Below are 18,167 nucleotides of genomic sequence, written 5' to 3'. Positions count from 1 at the left end.
TCCTGTTCCTCCTGGCACAAAGAGCAGATACCGGTCCTGCTGATGGGTTAGGGACCTTCTATGGCCCTGTCCAGCTCTCCTAGAGTAACTTCTGGAATATCCTTCATGCTCATGACGACTGTGCTGGGAGACACAGCAAACCTTCTGGCAATGGCATGTATGGATGTGCCATCCTGGAGGAGTTGGACTGCCTGTGCAACCTCCATAGGAACCAGGTATCGCCTCATGCTACCAGTACTGACACTGACCCTAGCCAAATGCAAAACTAGTGAAAAACAGTCAGAAAAGATGTGTAGAGAAAAAAATGCCATTGGTCTCCAACTGTAAAAAAAAAAACCATTCTGTTTTGGAGGTTGTCTCATTGTTGCCCATCTAGTGCCCGTGTTGTTAATTTCAATAAAAATAAATTCAATAAGAAAAAAATAAAAATAAAACCAAAGCAGCTGAAACTGATTTACAAACCCCTCTGCTACTTAACTGACAAGATCAATATCCCAGGAGTTTAATTGACCTGATGCTATACACTGATAAAAAAAGAGTTCCTTTTTGAGCAGTGTATGTGTTTTTTTTTTTATTTGCCTGTAAAGCTTGTTGTAAAAGAAAATAGACAAAGTGGCTGCAGCAAATTAATACATATAACATAAAACTTCATGTTGCAAGACAGTCTAATGATTTATAGCATAGTGAGTCATTTTTACTGGCCAGTCTGCTATGTGGCAACCTAGTAACCGTCCTGGAATGTATAGAAACAACAGCTTCTGATCACATGCTTAAAAGTAGATTTATGGGCAACTTTTTTTTTTTTTTTTACCTATTTTGGATTGAGTAAGGGAGGGTCATAACCCCTGTAGGCAGGGCCGGAACAAGGGGTGGGCAGGAGGGGAAGCTGCCCTGGGCACTGTGGCATCATGGGGGGTTGGGGGGACTGTGAGGAGATGGGGTGGAGGGTGTTTGCTTTGGGAAGTGGAATTTGGGGGGGGGGGGGCGCAGAGGGTAAGAATTGTTCTAGGAGGGGAAATTAGGGTGGAAGTGCTGGGAGAGATGATTTAGGGAGATTTGTGTTGGGATGGGAGAAGATTTGTGCTAATAGGGGGGATTTGGAGGGTTTGTGCTAAAGGTGATATGGTAGGGAGGGGGGGGGCATTTTTTATTAAAATGTGTACTAGTAAGGATGATTGGGGAGTATTTGTGCTAGGAAGGGAAGTTTGGGGGGAATTTGTGCTGGAAAAGGGATTTAGAGTGGAGGGGGGAGAGGATGCGTACTTTGAAAGGGGATTATTTTTTGGGAGGGGGGGGGCATTTGTTTTAGAGGGGTTGGGTGAGAAGGTGCAATGATTCATGCTTGGAGGAGGGGGGTGTGGATTTGTACTGAGAGTAGAGGGGAGTCTATGCTTAGGGGGGTAAGCATGCTGATTCACGTTCAATTTTTTAGGGAGAATTTTTGCTGCACAAAATGCTCATACATCCTGAGGTGGGGGACGCAGTTTGGAATGTTCGTCCTGGGCTCTGTTTGTCCCGGCACTGCTTGTAAGGTTTATTTTTGTCCTCTTTGCCCCATTGGGAAGATTCTTTGGAGCGTAATGCGTCCCGCGATTTATTTTTGCGCGATGTTACCGTGATTCGGCAGGCGAAAATCGCGGCAACATCGCTCAGCGTTTGGGGTGCTATTGCAAATCACGGGCAACGCACAGGCATCCCGCGATTTGCAATGATTTCCAGATCGCGTGCGGAATCGCGGCGATTCTGCCCGCGATCCATAAGCTGACATGTGAATGCAGCCTTAGTGTGCCCTGAGGACCGCAGTTGAGAAACACTGCCCTAGAACAAGACGTGTGTTAGGACTACAGACAACACCCCTCTCTCCCCATCTCCTTCACAAAGGCTGGAGTTCTGTAGTCTATAGAGACAACAGGAAACAATGCAAACTAAAAACGGTCAGCACAGGCAGAGAGCACAGAAAACTATCAGCTAAAAATGGATTTTTGTAAGATCTTACCGTAAAATCCTTTTCTCTTAAGCTCATTGACAGACGTAGTCCTCGTTGATTCAACACACTCGGGTTATGCTGCCCTCTACAGGAGTAGGACTAGACACACCTTAGGGGCAGTCCCAGAGGGTATATCCTCTCTCTCTCTGCTACAGCAAATCAGTTATGTCACAAAGCAGTGTTTAGAGAATTTAACCCAACCCAACTCAAAAACAGAGGGGCGGGTACTACGTCTGTCAATGAGCTTAAGAGAAAAGGATTTTACGGTAAGAGCTTACAAAAATCCATTTTTCTCTGTCGCTCATTGACAGACGTAGTCCTCGTTGATTCAACACACTCGGGACGTCCCAAAGCAGTACCACAAATGAGGGGTGGGAAAATGGAAATTAAATCCTATCTAGAAGGCCCAACCGGTGCCAACTAGAAGTCTTCAATGCTCATCAATCAAAGATGAGACTCAACAGAAAATTCCAACAGAAAAAAACCCTCGAGGTAGACCACCGGTCTCCTCAAATTGCGGCCTGCAAAACCTTGCGGCCAAATGAGGCATCCGCCGATGCCATCACATCAATCTTATAAAATTTTGTAAAGGTATGTACCGACGACCAGGTGGCCGCCTTACATACCTGGACCACTGACGCCTGATGGCGGAAGGCCCAGGAAGTACTGAGCGCTCGAGTGGAGTGCACCCTAACAGGGAACGGAGGACTCCGACCCTTAATAGAATAAGCCTGTACCACCGTCTGTCTAATCCATTTGGAGATAGTCGCGGCAGATGCAGGCAACCCCTTTCTGGGGCCATCCGTGATCACAAAAAGCGAATCCGTCTTACGGAACGATTCCGTAGCTTTCAGGTATACCCTGCTTGCCCGAACCACATCCAAGGAATGCAACGCATGTTCCCGATGATGATTGGGCTGAGGACACAAGGAAGGTAGTACAATATCTTCATTCAGATGAAAGTCTGAAACCACCTTTGGAAGAAAGGATGGCTTAGGATGAAGAACTACCTTATCCCTATGAATCACTAAGTATGGGGACTGGCATGACAATGCAGCCAGTTCTGACACCCTGCGTGCAGAAGTGATAGCCACTAAGAAGGCTACCTTCTGGGATAAAGTCAGCAAGGGAATCTCCCTGATGTTTTCAAAGGGAGGTTTCTGCAGAACCGACAAAACCAAAGATCCCAATGCGGTAAGGGCGCGCGGACTGGTGGAGCCAGGTGCCGCACCCCCTGGATGAAATTCCGCACCAAGGATTTTGTAGCCAAAGGCTTCTGAAAGAAGATTGCTAATGCTGAAACCTGACCCTTGATGGTGCTCAAGGCTAGTTTCTGCTCAACCCGCTTTTGCAGAAAGGCCAATATTCGGGTCACCGAATAGGTACGTGGAGGAATTCCTAACGATTCGCACCACGCGATATAAGTCTTCCATGTGTGATAATAGACCTTGCTGGAAGTCGCTTTCCTTGCCTTAATTAGAGTAGGAATAACTGAAGCTGACAAACCTCTGTCCTTCAGTACCTGGGTCTCAATGGCCAGGCCATTAAAACCAGCGACTGTAAAGCACGATGGAAGATCGGTTCTTGAGACCGCAGACACTCTCTGAGAAGAAGTTCCCAAGGAACGTCCGCGACTAGCATGTCCAAGTCGGCAAGACCGGCTTGAAGAGGCCATCCTAGAATTTCCAGGACAACTGGCGCTGACTGGATCCGAACCAGGCTGCCCTAGAGCTATCTGGCCCCGGCCATCCGACAAAGTCTGATCGTTCTCTGTTCCCACACATTTATCAGACACCTGATTCCTATCAGGAGTGGTGATTTCTCCTGGTTGAACCACAGGGACGGAAGTCACCCGGCTAGAGGCTCCTTGGTCTGTCTGTTCAACCGGATCCGATTCTTGTGGGGAACTGAGGCTAATCTTTGGAAAAGGTAAAGAAAATGATCTGTTCAGGGAATGGTAACTACCGCTCCCTGTAGTACCTAGATGTTGGAAGGGAAGAATCGCACCGGTAGCAGTGGTCGATGCTCGATCTAATGCCCTGAATACCGGTGAAGACGTCCCCCCACCCTCAAGCCGGGTGGGGGCGCACCTTCAGGCTGTGTAATCCTTTGCTTCAGGTTTGGCCGAGTCGGTCTTTTGTCTGTCCGACCAGCCCTTCTTGAACCCTCCTGGAGGAGTCTTGCCATTCCCGCTTGCTCCAGCTGAGCGAACGAACCCTTTATGGGCGGTAAAGAAAGGTCCCCGCTTGTTACGAGGTCCTTTAGCTTTAGCAGCCTGTGGCAAAAAAGTGCTTTTGCCCCCAGTGGCATCCTTAATGATCTCATCTAGGGTGGCCCCAAATAGGCGATTCCCCTGAAAAGGGAGATTCGTCAAGGTCTTTTTGGAACCTAGGTCCGCTGACCAGCATTTTAACCACAGCACACGTCTGAGGATTACCGCTGACATAGATGCATGCCCTAATAGGGGGGTAGCATCCAAGGCTGCGTCACAGATAAACTGTAGTCCTTGTATAATCTGTTCCATCAAATCAGATGTTGCCTGGGGGATATCTTTCCCCTTCAGGTCCTGGTGCACCAATCTCGCCCATTCCGTTAATGTCTGAGACACTAAACCAATGACAATTACTGGTCTAAAGGCTGACCCTATCAGGGAAAAGATAGTGCGGGACTCCGCTTCTACTTTCCGATCCACCGGATCCTTAAAGGACGGAGCGTCCTCCACCGGAATAACCGTGGCTTTATTCAGTCTGGAAATAGGTGGATCCACCACTGGTGGTACCGTCCATTTCTTAATGAGGGATTCCTCAAACGGATAGCGTCTAGCAATGCGCTTGGAAATAGTAAAGGTACGCTTAGAATGCTCCCATTCTTCTTTAATTTTATTACCAAAACACTTGGGTACAGGAAAAACCTTCACCGTTTTGGTGGGTTTGTTAGTACCAAAGGGAATCTCTGTTTCAGTTGCCTTTGCCGGTAAAACCTCAAGTCTTAAGGTTTCCCGAACCGCCACAACTAGTGCGTCCACCAATGCTTCTTCCTGAATTATGGCGGAAGCATGAACGTCCTCCTCACTGTCTGAGGGAACTTTACCTGAGACAACAGCCCCTGCAGAGGGACCTGCAGCTGCAATGACCATCTCAGAATCTGAATCTGAAGTATCAGATGATATAGGGGTAGGCGGGGGTCGCTTTCTTGACCCCCGTTCCTGACAGGCCGTCTCCACCCAAGCCACCAAAGACTCCAAAACTGCTGTAAATGCATCCATACTCTGTGCACCGGCGGGTCCCGTGGCCCCCTCGAGGGAAACAGGTGGGGGTACTTGTGTGGCAGGGTCCATGATAATTCCAGATGCTACCCGGAAAAAATCAATTTGCCAAAAAAAATAAAACCACTTTTTTTTTTTCAGACCCCCAGCGCCACAAAGCCCCTCAGTGTACCTGCTTAGGGACCCTTATAGAGCGAGAGAGAGAGATAGACCCCAGGGCTCACCACTTGATGCTCAGAGTTTCAACTGCAACTTGTCTCAGCACTGTCTAGAGCAGACAGGAAGTCTCTTGGCTGGCTTCCCGGGAAGAAAGGAGGCGGCTCCGCCCCTCTGCACGCCTTCCGGCGCCTCCCCTAGCTCCACGAGGTGTTTGAGTCACCTCAAACATGGCCGCCCCCATGCTGGAGACACGAGGCTACGCCAAAATGGCGGCCTCGTGCGATCTACCAGACAATGGCGGCGGCCTGCACAGAATAGCAGCATGTCTGCAGAAGGATCTCGGCCTCACAACCCTTCACCCTCATGGTGGTCAGCGTGGTCGGCGGTACCGGACCCTGGCGGGCCGTATGCGGTCCGTGGCCGTCGGGAGGCATCTGTTTAGCTGGAGGAATGATCTGGAATGCAGTATACATATATAGACATCGCCCTGTGGCTTCTGACAGGTAGGATACTTTATACTATCACAGTAAAGTTCTAGTACTGCCACTGACTTCATCATTTTAACATCTTTGCAATTAGATTGTCAGCTCCCAAACCAAGCCTCCTGGCTTTTTGTTCACAAAAATCACACTCAAACAGGGGGATCTATGACATGTTATAGGATAGAGGGAAGACCCATCCTTACCATTACAGCGAGGGGCCCGCGTTCACCACAAGACCCGTCAGGGGGAAAGGGGGAACATACTACTCACCATACCGGAACCAGGCGGGCGCCAACTCCTGACAGTACCCCTCTCCACCGAGGTGGGAGGGCTTTCGACCAGTACGGACGCCGTGACTCATGGTCTTAGGCGTTTCGGCGAGACGTTTAACTCGCAGGGTCAGTCCCCGTCCAGTGGGACTATGTCGCGGCCGACCCAGCGCGGATCTCAACATCCAGCCCGTCGCCCAGTTCAGCTTTCTTGCTTGAAGATCTCACAGGAACACTGGAGAAAAAAAGCTGTCTAAAAAATCTTTTCTAAGAAAAAAATCCTGCCAGGACCGAAGATCCCAGCAAGGTATCTAGGTCCTTACTCCTAACTAGACAGAAAAAAACTGATTTGCTGTAGCAGAGAGAGAGAGGATATACCCTCTGGGATTGCCCCTAAGGTGTGGCCAGAGTGTTTTCTTTCCTGTCTAGTCCTACTCCTGTAGAGGGCAGCATAACCCGAGTGTGTTGAATCAACGAGGACTACGTCTGTCAATGAGCGACAGAGAAATAGCGTTTCGGGAGGATCAACAAACATTATCTTTGCACCTTAAAAACAGACATAACAAAATGCTTTAAATGGTATATTTACCAGACTAAAAGGGTTAATTTTAGGGTTTACATATGTTTTATTAAAGTTTTCCAGTCATATGATCTCATGGCTCTATATTGCTCATTGTAGGAGTGCAATGTTTGTGCATTCTTTGTGTTTGCTTTATGAGTGACATTTTCTGTGGTTCCTCCAGCTGGCTGTTTCAGCATAATGATATAGCAGCAGCCAGCAGGAGGAATCATAGCACCCAATGGTTAGCTATGGTCCGCCATCTTGAACACCTCAGATTCTGTGCATGATCCCCTATACAACATAACTAGCACTCTAGACCCTATTTTGAACATCAACACCAACTTTCTATTGCCTCCCAGTCCACTTTGTGGACATAAGAGAATATATACTCCCCTTTCATGGGGTTTGGATGGATAGACCATTCCCTATTTCTGGATGTGGAATATCCCTCATAGGGATTCTGGTTGGTTTTCACCACGGGCCTGGCAGGCTTTTTACCACCAAACAATTCATGAACATACTGAAAGCACTCTACAATAAGATCCGAGTCCTGACCAAGCAGGATTGCCTGCGAAACGCGTTGGCCTAATAAACAGATCCTAAGGTCAGAAAAGGAATTATCTTAGATGGCTAAACTATGCATAGGTTTTAAGTCTTTTATAATATTTTTGATATCTATATCTATATATAAACAATATGTCTTTGTCTATATTATACCCAAGGAGGTACATTTAAAGTCCCACGTAACCTTCATATTTTTTGCATGTATTTACTTTAGGGATGGTACCACCAAAGGGTTATGATTTCAGAACACTCATGACATACCTGGAAGTTTCAAATACTGGCAGCACCCATACTGTTCAGGAGATGGAGATTTGACTCCCTGCCTTACTAAACCTTTTTTTTATTTTTTATTTAATGATTTTTTTTATTTAATTTTTTTATTTTTGTATGCTTTATGATGGCAAGGACAAGCACTGCCTGCGCTTTGACTGATAGCTGGGACATGCAAGTACAGGGGTCACCCCACCAAACTCCTCTGACCAGATCTTAGGATTGCCCAAGCACAGTTTATTAGGGACTATTATTGTCCTCTCCCACCCCCTGCACTTGCAGAAAATAATATGAGACATTTACAGTATGAAATCCATGCCCTAAGTGTCACCTGAGCTGACACGGGTTAATGCTGGTGCCTTTTACTGGTAGCACAGCGGGAGAGGGCTCTATCTATCACAAGACAGGGGAGGAAAATACTTGGTTTCACATTCCAAACCATTGCCCTGGAACACACAACATCTATTCCATACACTCCGGAATCTACATTTCAAAAACACAACACAGCTTAAAGTCCACCTGCCATGTTAAACATTCAACGCTGGCTACAAGAATATTCTAAAAACCACTCAGAGATGCCTCAACATACCATCAGATGTCTCCATAATTCCCCATGTTTCCCCAAATCCCAGGGTATTCTAATAAACATGGTATACTTGCAGGCTGAAAAGAACAGATCAGTTTCATATTTGAACCAATAAAATTTAAATGAATAAATAAACATTCTCCAAGAAATGGCTTCAAATTAGAAGCCCTCCTTACATCAGGGTCCCCATCAGAGTCCCCTATGCATCAGGGTCCCATACCCATCAGAGTTCCTCAGGCATCAGGGTCCCTAACGCATCAAGGTCCCATACCCATCAGAGTCCCCCATACATCAAGGTCCCCATCAGAGTCCTGCCCTGGAGACTGCAAGGGGGATGTTTGAGGTGGGGTGGGTCAGAAGCAGAGACCAATGGATCCAAATCTCCAGTCTGAGAATACACCACTGACCCAAGTACGGGCCCGATAGAATCTCATAGGGATTGCAAAATCTCCCGTGGGCCCTAGTTTGAAGATCCCTGGTACAAAGTGTGGAAGGGTAAGAGCCTCTGAGATTATTTATTGCTATCTGTTGTGTTCCTGTTAGGGAGTTTCCTCTCACTTCCTGTTAGGTCAGGACCCATGGGAAAATCTGTTCATTAAGGAAAGAGAAAGAAAAAACAAAACAAGTTTTCATGTACTGTGGAAGCCTGCGGACGAAACGCGTTCGGGTTGGAGTGCCCTCACATTCCCCACTCAAAGTGATGTACCGCTCATGGCAAGTGAGGGAACCAGGTGAGACGTCATTAGTATGGCACACTGGTAGATTGTGGAGACATTTGTGATAGCATTGATGGGCTGTTACATTACATGTGTGTACGAGTAACATTTTATTGGCGTTGGAATAAATTTTGGTCTTTAGCAGAATTACACTATTAGTCTTTTTCCTCTCTTTTGAGTAGAATCTTTACCTTGATAAAGCTGATCATGGAAAACCGCCTACTACAGCCTGTTGCGAGGAGCTCACATAGGAAGAGTTGTGAAATCAGGAAGACAGCGTCAATGCAAGTGCCATTTCTTATCATTCATTAGATAAGCCATTCCATCTGGTGAGTGTCAGTGAATCTGGGGAAGCTGTTCTCTTCAGCAAGAGGAGTTTTGGAGGAGAGTTTGCATGCATACAACACGTGGAACCACTTGGTGACCACATTGGTGATATGGACTTTAAAAGCACTGTTATAAGGACTGATTTTACACTTTATATATATTCCTTTTATGTCACTTTGTATGCATTTTTGAACATTATGTATCAATAAGATTTACTAGCGCTGGCGCAAAGCTGGTCAAATGTTTTCATTAACAAACAAAGAGCTGGGGGGGCACACCCTGAACATGCATTTCTAAAGCTGGTGCAGCTTTGAACCAAGCAACATGCATATTTACAGAGAATAGCGCACACATGCAAACAAAATGACTATCAAATATAAAAGCAATCGATAAAAAAAAAATGGGGATTTGGTCCCACCATATGGCAATATCGTGCTCAAGCCCACCACTACGTCAAAGTACCCCATTGTCAGTGGGTCCTACCCTATCCATAAAAAGGAGGAGGAATCCAGCCTCTCTAAACCATTGGAGATACTTACTCCTTACTGGGAGAGATGTGAAACTGTACTATAAAGGGACTCCTCCTATATCTGCTTGCTAGTGGACACTGATAGAGTACAGGTGTAGGAGGGTGGGGTGCTCAACCCGAGAAGTCTGGTCAGACCAAATACATAACAGCTCTTTGTTTGTTTGGTATGTATTCGGTCTGACCAGACTTCTGGGGTTGAGCACCCCACCCTCCCACACCTGTACTCTATCAGTGTCCACTAGCAAGCAGATATAGGAGGAGTCCCTTTATAGTGCAGTTGCACATCTCTCCCAGTAAGGAGTAAGTATCTCCAATGGTTTAGAGAGGCCAGATTCATCCTTTTTATGGATAGTGTAGGACCCACTGACAATGGGGTACTTTGACGTAGTGGTGGGCTTGAGCACGATATGGCCATATGGTGGGACCAAATCCCCAAATGTTTTCATTGCTGACCATGTCTTCCAGTCCTGGTGATTTCATGTATAGGTGTCACAGGGACAGGAAGTGAGGAAAAATCTCCCCAAGGTTACCAGAGACATAAAAAAAAAAAACAAAATGAGTAACTCTTCTCCACTCTCTCTAAAACAAAAGTATTTTTACTGTAGGATACCTCTCAATCAATGCAGAATATAATTATAAGTGTTTAAAGCTGGCTATAGATGGATTGAAATTCAGCCATTTCAGCTGGGACCGGGCAAATTTTGACCCATGCATGGGTTTCGGGTTGTACACAAGTTGCTCTATCGATTGATTTGTGTACAACCAGCCTGCCTGGTTTTTTTTTTCCTGAACGATCCATGCTACACTGGGAACACTGATCATTGTATTCTGCCAGCAAGGTAAGCTCCATGCAGGTAGAATACAATAGCTCAGAGGGAAGGATTTCAACCCCCCCCCCCCCCAAACCTTGAACGTGTAGGTGGGGGAAAAATCAGCTCTTTTTTTTTTTTTTTTTTGTTCAACCTGCTGGTTGAATTACAAAGATGAATTATGTATGGCCTTCCTAAGGACACGACATTGGCCAACAAGAAAACTAGCAATATATGTTCTTATGTTATAGCAGGCAACCTAATCCCCCTGTGTACAGGACAGATGATATCGGTGTCACAAACTATAAATACAGATCTTAAAAGTGTGTTTTGCATGACCTTAGATCTCCACAGCAGCAGATGAATAGGAATTATCCACTGAAGTTCAACTTGCTGAAAACTCCGGGCACTATGGGGGTACAAGGTTGACTTTCGTGGCATTCCCAGCACATGACCTGGAGGACCCCTTCCCACATGTCCTGACATATCTACACATTAGGCTCAAATCACATGCCTAAACTGTCAGCGGCAGCTTGGGGACACTGCTGATCTATGCTGCAGAAATACGACACTTGTCCCCATGGAATGGCCTGAAGAGCTTGCGGTTTACAATTACTCTGCATACATTGCATGCAATAGGTAGCAGAGAGCAGGGAACTGTACAGAACATAGGCTGATCCTGACATTTAACTAAACACCAGATCAGACCCTCTGGGTAAATGTGTTTTGTCCCAACTGTTGACCAGCAACAGCACAGAGTTCTTCTTAAATGGGAGCTCCACCTTTACATGCCAAAGAAAAAAAACAGATAATGCACCTAAAGTTATAGTTAATTATGGATAAGTTCACTTTTAAAAATAATAATAAATGCACATTTTTTGCAGGTAAAAAATGGTAAAAAAAATGGTAAAAAAAAACATTCGTCAAAGTACCCTTTTGTCAGTGGGGCCTACACTATCCATAAAAAGAAGGTTGAATCCAGCCTCTCTAAACCATTGGAGATACTTACTCCTTACTGGGAGAGATGTGAAACTGTACTATAAAGGGACTCCTCCTATATATGTGAAATCACCAGGACTGGAAGACATGGTCAGCAATGCACCTAAAGTTATAGTTAATTATGGATAAGTTCACTTTTAAAAATAATAATAAATGCACATTTTTTTGCAGGTAAAAAATGGTAAAAAAAATGGTAAAAAAAAAAAAAAAGGTAAAAAAAATGTTCAATGTCACAACAGCATGAATTATTAACAGCATCGTCTATAGACTTGCATGGACAGTGTGCTGTGCAGTTATTGGGAATGTCGGTCTGTTTTTTTATTGTTAGGTGGGGACTGTAGCCACAATAGATATATGTGTATATATGCACAAAAAAAAAAAAAAAAAACTATAGACAAATTGAGATTTACTGAAAGCAAACAAGATCATTGGGCTTAGCTGATATTTAGGAATAATATCCCTTTGCTGCATAGATATTAGCAGGTACAATAAACAAACATTAAAACATGTGTGCTGTGCAGTTAGCGCCAGTATAAAGCCGATACATCTCATTTTGTGTCTGAATGGACTGACGCTGAAATATGGAATCTGGTGTTTCTGGGTTCTATAGAGCGGTTGCATCTAGCAATGATTAACCAAGCTGTAAAAACCCAATAGGATAAAAAGGGTAACAGATACCATTTATAGAACATTCTACTTGGTACACTTCCCAACAATACGCATCTCAGAAGGGTGGAATCGTTCGGCCCAAATCCTCCTCTTAATGATTAATTTGAAGGATGCATGCCCTGGTTATTGAAAATGCAACTGCACATACATTTCCAGCTATGTATAATGTTTAGCAGGCACGAGCTGGTGATGAGGACATTCAGTAGGAAAAGTTCAATCGATTTTGATGCAACAGTGCCCACTGCTGGTCACTACAAGATAGGACCACACAAACACATATGACATCCATCAAACATAGGAATTCACTCCGGTGGGGGACACAGGCCGCGATAACATTTTGAGAAAGGTTCTGAAACTTCCTAAATGCCTAAAGTACAGTGGGGAAAATCATTTTTTGATCGCCTGCAGATTCTGTAAGTTTGCCCACCTACAAAGAAATAAAGTGTCTATCATTTTTATCATAGATATATTTTTAAGTGATGGAGACAGAATACCAGCCAAAAATCCAGAAAAAACACATTATACAAATGTTATAAATTGAGTTGCAGTTCAGTGAGTAAAATAAGTATTTGATCCCCAAGCAAAACATGACTTAGTACTTGGTGGAGAAACCCTTGTTGGCGAGCACAGAGGTAAGACGTTTCTTGTAGGAGGGATTTTGGTCCACTCTTTTTTTATAGATTTTCTGTAAATACTTAAGGTTTCTTGGCTGTCGCTGGCGAGTCCCCCTCCTCAAGAAGGCACATGTACAGTCATGCCAATGAACATCTAATTGATTCAAAGGAGGATTGGGAGAAATTGCTGTGGTCAGATGAGACCAAAATTTAGCTCTTTGGCATTAACTCGACTCGTCTTTAGAGGAAGCAAAATCCTGACTATGACCCTAAGAACACCATCCCTACAGTCAAGCACAGAGTTGGAAACATTATGCTTTGGAGCGGTTTCTCTGCTAAAATACAGGCCAACTTTGCCACATTGAAGGGCCAATAAATGGGGCCATGTATTGTAAAATCGTGGATGAGAACCTTCCTACCTCAGCCAAAACACTGAAGATGGGTCTTCCAGCATGACAATGACCCAAAACATACCGCCAAGGCAACAAAGGAGTGGCTCAGGAAGAAGCACATTAAGACTATGGAGTGGCCTAGTCAGTCTCCAGACCTCAATCCTTCAAAAAATGTATGGAGGGAGCTGGAACTTCGAGTTGCCAAGAAACCATAAAGAATTAGAGAAGATATGTAAAGAAGAGTGGATTAAAAGAATGGTTGGGTTTTCTTTATGTTTTTTTTTGTTTCTTATTGGTTGAGCCAGATGGACTTGTGTCTTTTTTCAACCTATGTAACTATGTGTGCAAACCTGGTCACCAAGTACAAGAAAGCTCTTACCTCTGTGCTTGCCAACAAGGGTTTCTCCACCGAGTACCAAGTCATGTTTTCCTTGAGGACCAAATACCTATTTTACCCACTGAACTGCAATTTATAGCATTTTTTTTTTTTTTTTTTAATGGATTTTTGATTGATATTCTGTCTCTACCATTTAAAATACACCTAGGATCAAAATTATAGAGCCTTCATTTCTGTGTAAGTGGGAATACACACAAAATCTGCAGGGAGTCGAATAATTATTTTCCCCACTGTATAAAGCAAAATAAAGTTTTTGTTTTTTTTTGTTTTTTTTTCAGTTAGGTCTCCTTCAGACAGGTTGACTGAGCTTTCCACCATGTTTTCTTGGATCGCTTTTCAGAAGGCGGTAGAGCAGCAGCTGACAGGCATTTTGTTTTTTACTTTTTATTTGCTGAATTGCAATTTTATATTGTATGGCTCGCAGTTGTGGTGCAGCCCCACTGAAGCCAGTGGTCAAGCTTGAAAGGGGGTGTCGCCTGTCAAACTCTGCAGTCCAATTTAAAAATGATGTAGCCACAGTATGTGTACAGCCAGGTCAGGCTGTATTGTTAGCATTCACACGGGGGCCAGGTTGGTAGTAAAACTGCGTCTCAGCCACCTGTTTTCACTGCCCCCCCCAGCTGCCCATATGAAGAGTATCAGTGGACTAGATGTGCAGTAATGTCCCGGGACTTGTGCTCCATTTGGAACTATGAGTGCCTACTCTGTGATGGAAGATGGGACTTGTAGTCTCCCCATTTACAGATCTCTGTGAATGGATGAAGTGGTTGTACAGGCGGAGCTACACCAATTTAAAAACAGGACAAGAGCCTGCAGGGAGAAGAAGCCAAATATTTGGTAATAGGGGTGGACTCTAAACATGGGTGTAACATGAAACATGGTCAGGAAGGTGGAATTAGCTTTCAAGAGAGGCCACATTCAATATGCCCAATCTTTTAGGGATCCAAGGTTCAGCTGTTGCATTGTGGGGACTCACCGGAGTCTGGAAGCAGCAGAAGAGCTGTGTTAGGAATGGATGGTTACACGCCAGAGACAAGATGCGTTTCTCCGTCATGGTGCATTCAACATCATCGTCCTGAAGAATCACATCCTTCTTTAACACCTTTACTGCATACAGGTTATCCCCATCCCGAGACTTTGCAAGCATGACCTGAGGATCAGAGGGAGATCACAGAACTTAACACTTACACTTCCATTTGCATTAGTCAATTGTTACATTCAATAGTAAAAAAACATAATGAGAATATGCCTTTAAGAAGTGTTCTTGTCAGTTGTCACAAACCTGGGCAGCTCAAACTGAGCAATGATGGAGAAATAAAGACGCTGAGGTTAGCTTCAATGCAAAGCCTCAGTAGACCTAAAGCTGTAGACAGCTGAAGCTGTTCGTAAATCTTGACTGTGCCTGTTGAACTTGAACTCAACCCTGCGCCCAAAAACCTCATTATTGGTCTGTTAATGTGATGAAGCTACACCTCTCCATTTACTGACAGGGTTAACAATTTTAAAAGAAGACAACCTCCACTTACAGATCATTCACCGTATACTTACTTACAATTACCCAAGTTTGCAATACTTTACATTTGCTGTAAACCTGTTTCACAAAAAAAAAAAATCTTCCATTACCATATTTACATGGACTTTAAATATCCCTTCCTATTTTCTTTCCTTAACAGCCCAGAAATGTCACATGGAGCGAGCAACATGCTCCTCCAAACCAGAGATACCAAGTATGTCCCACAACTTCCTGGAACCAAGCAGAGTGGCAGGTCAGTATATGCTGCTGGTAGGCAGGGATGAGCTCGGGTGTGTTCGAGTTCGTACGTGCTCGATCCCGCCAGGAAGCCGGCATTGTACTCCGCTAATCACAGGCAGTGAGGCATTTCCCGATCTGCAGCTGCACAGACTCCGAAACGTCTTGCTGCCTGTGATTAGTGGAGTGCAGTGTCGACTTCCTGGCGGGATCAAGCACGTAGCAACTCGAACACGCCCGAGCTGATCTCTACTTTCTGGTAGGTGATTAAAGGAAACCTGCTATTTTGACCAGAATAGGCAAAGCATGTGTTTTCTTTAAGGGCTTATTCAACCTTTTGCAAAAAATAAATAAATAAATATTTTATATATATATAAAAAATATTTTATATATATATATATATATATATATATATGTATATATGTATATATATATACAAATACTGTATATATATATATATATATATATATATATATATATATATATATATATATATATATATATATATATATATATATATATATATATATCATAATAATAAATGCACCTACACTGATAAGTAATTATTACATAAAGAGCAGGCTTGCAAAGGTTTAGAAAACCTAATGCAAAAGTTTAATAGAAGGATCAAGCTGCCATTGTCTGATTAGCAATTTCTAATCTGTTTTTAGGTTTACACATGATCAAGGCACTACAACTGAATTAAAAAAAAAAAAAAAACACATGCATTTGGTGTTAACAAATGACAAATAAAATATATGATAAATTTATTTATTTTGAAAATGTGCCTGGCACCTGTCTGTGGGTGACAGGCCAGCCTGGCTGGCTCTTGTGGTTGGCTAGCCTACTGCCTGGCTGGCTGCTTCAATTCTGGGCATTAGGCATTTGGCAGGCTGGGCTAGCCCTTTTGCTTTGCTAAAGAGAGGGAAGCCACGTTGACCCTCTCCGTTTTGGGTCTGTGCAGGTGGCGCACACACTCCCCTGCCATGCCTCTGCGCACGGGGTCACAAATCTCCTGAATTTCCTTGCCCCCGGGCTTCCCCTATCCTGGAATGATAGCACCGGGGCAGAGGACAGTGGTCTGCCAGCTGCCATCGTCACTGAGCGAGCTGCGACTTCCGAGTATTTATTTTTAAAAGGGGAAGTTGAAATTCCATGGGGGCACTTGCCCCCCCTTGTGGACACCCATTAGTACAGGCCTGGAAGTAATATCAATGGAGTACAAGTGCAGTGACATCACTGTACCTGTGCTCCCTTGATAACTGCAGTGGTAGATGGGAATCTGCTGGGAAAAGAACCCCCTGATTCTAAAAGAAGTGAAATCAGGGAGCAGTGTGGGAATTGGGGATCTACAGACTATAAACATGTTTTATATTACACCCTAAATATGTGTGCAACATTAAACATAGTCAGAAAGATGGATTTAGCATTTTAAAGTCTACAGTGAAGGAAAAAGCAAAGACCACTTACTTGCCATTTGCCTGCAATAAAGTTTACCAATATCTTTGCACCGTATATAGTTGACTTGGTCTGAAATTTTAACTTTTTAATTTTTACTTGAGGGATTGGGTATTGCAGCTGACATGCATTTCTGAAATTTGCTTTTATTTGCAGTATCCAAGCTGCTTTTATTCCACTATACAGATCACTGGGAATGCAGCATGAATGTAAAGTACATATTTTTAGCAAAAACAATCCATAAAACACCTAAAAGCATACTTTCCCCAAGGTATGAAAAAGCCAAAAAGGGTTCCCTCCCTTCATGTCAGGTAGCCATGTAGAGCAAAGGGTGGAGGGAGGAAACATGCAAGGGTTGACATACCATTTGTATAGGGTGTGCAGTTGCACAACATAGTGTAGAACTTGATCTAAACATACACTCTGCAAACTTTGGCAGGTTTCTGATGAAGGGCGAAATTAGCTTTGTAGGCGGTCCTGTCGGCCCCTTGTGCCTGACATCCTTTGATTGAAGTATTAAAGCAGCCAGGCAGAAAGTGGTCAACCAAACAGCGGCTGCATTCAATCAGATTAGGTATTCTGACAGTTGCTGCCAGCGGCTATCAGAACACAGTAGCCTAGGAGGGGGAGCCCATCTTCTCTGTATAGTTTAAATGGAATAGTTGGTTAGATTTTTTTCACGTGTGTATTGCCAACCAGCGATAAAGCAGACGTGCGAGATTAAAAAAAAAACACAAACCTACATACTAACCTAAGTGGAATCGGCATTTGTGGGAGTTTTCATTTTTCCCCCCTGCGGGGCTTTAGGAAACATGGGGATGGTCCCAATCCCACAACCCCCCCCCCCCTTTTTTTAGCCTCCCCCTTTTTTTTGCGATATACTGTTTGTATGTAAATAGAAAATAAATGTTGTTACATTGTTCTGTACTTTTTATTGTAGACACTGTACTATGTTCCATATCCGTGTAATCCACGGGCATGTGGGTCCTGATGAAGCACTGGATACATGCGAAATGCGTTGATCCACTGAGCTCTACTATTGTACCATTGCGATTATACACTCTTCTGGATATGGATCTTTTTTGTAACAGGTTTATGTGTTCTATCTCATAAATAAAGTTGTATTTACTTTTATACTTTGCTGGTAGTAACACTTATACATCTCTCTACGCCAACATCCCATGTTCGGATGATCGGGGTGTATTATTTTTCACTGCGAAGCAGCATCTGTCCCCGCCACCTCTAAGACCAAGAACTGAGTGATCCAAGACCGCTGATCGCTCAGTTCTTTGTCTTCGGTGAGCAGAGAGCCAGTGAGAGTGTCAGTCACCGGCTCTCTGCCCCTCCAGCGCTCACTGGAGCG

At 44.1% G+C, this 18,167-nt stretch overlaps 1 protein-coding gene across 1 annotated transcript in view; it reads right to left on the bottom strand.

Moving 5' to 3' along the window:
* The window catches only part of PRKCH (protein kinase C eta), a 327,473-nt gene that overhangs the window by 84,395 nt on the left and 224,911 nt on the right, over positions 1-18,167 (bottom strand). Inside the window, exon 9 of the mRNA XM_082242620.1 lies at positions 14,573-14,746. Within this exon, the coding sequence (XP_082098746.1) occupies positions 14,573-14,746 (174 nt within the window). The remainder of the gene's footprint in view (positions 1-14,572; positions 14,747-18,167) is intronic.

The sequence above is a fragment of the Pelophylax lessonae genome (assembly GCF_965119305.1).
Source record: "Pelophylax lessonae genome assembly, chromosome: 13".
NCBI classification, from domain to species: Eukaryota; Metazoa; Chordata; class Amphibia; order Anura; family Ranidae; genus Pelophylax; species Pelophylax lessonae.
The sequence above is the reverse complement of the archived record's forward strand: the minus strand, read 5'-3'. Positions and strand labels throughout refer to the sequence as shown.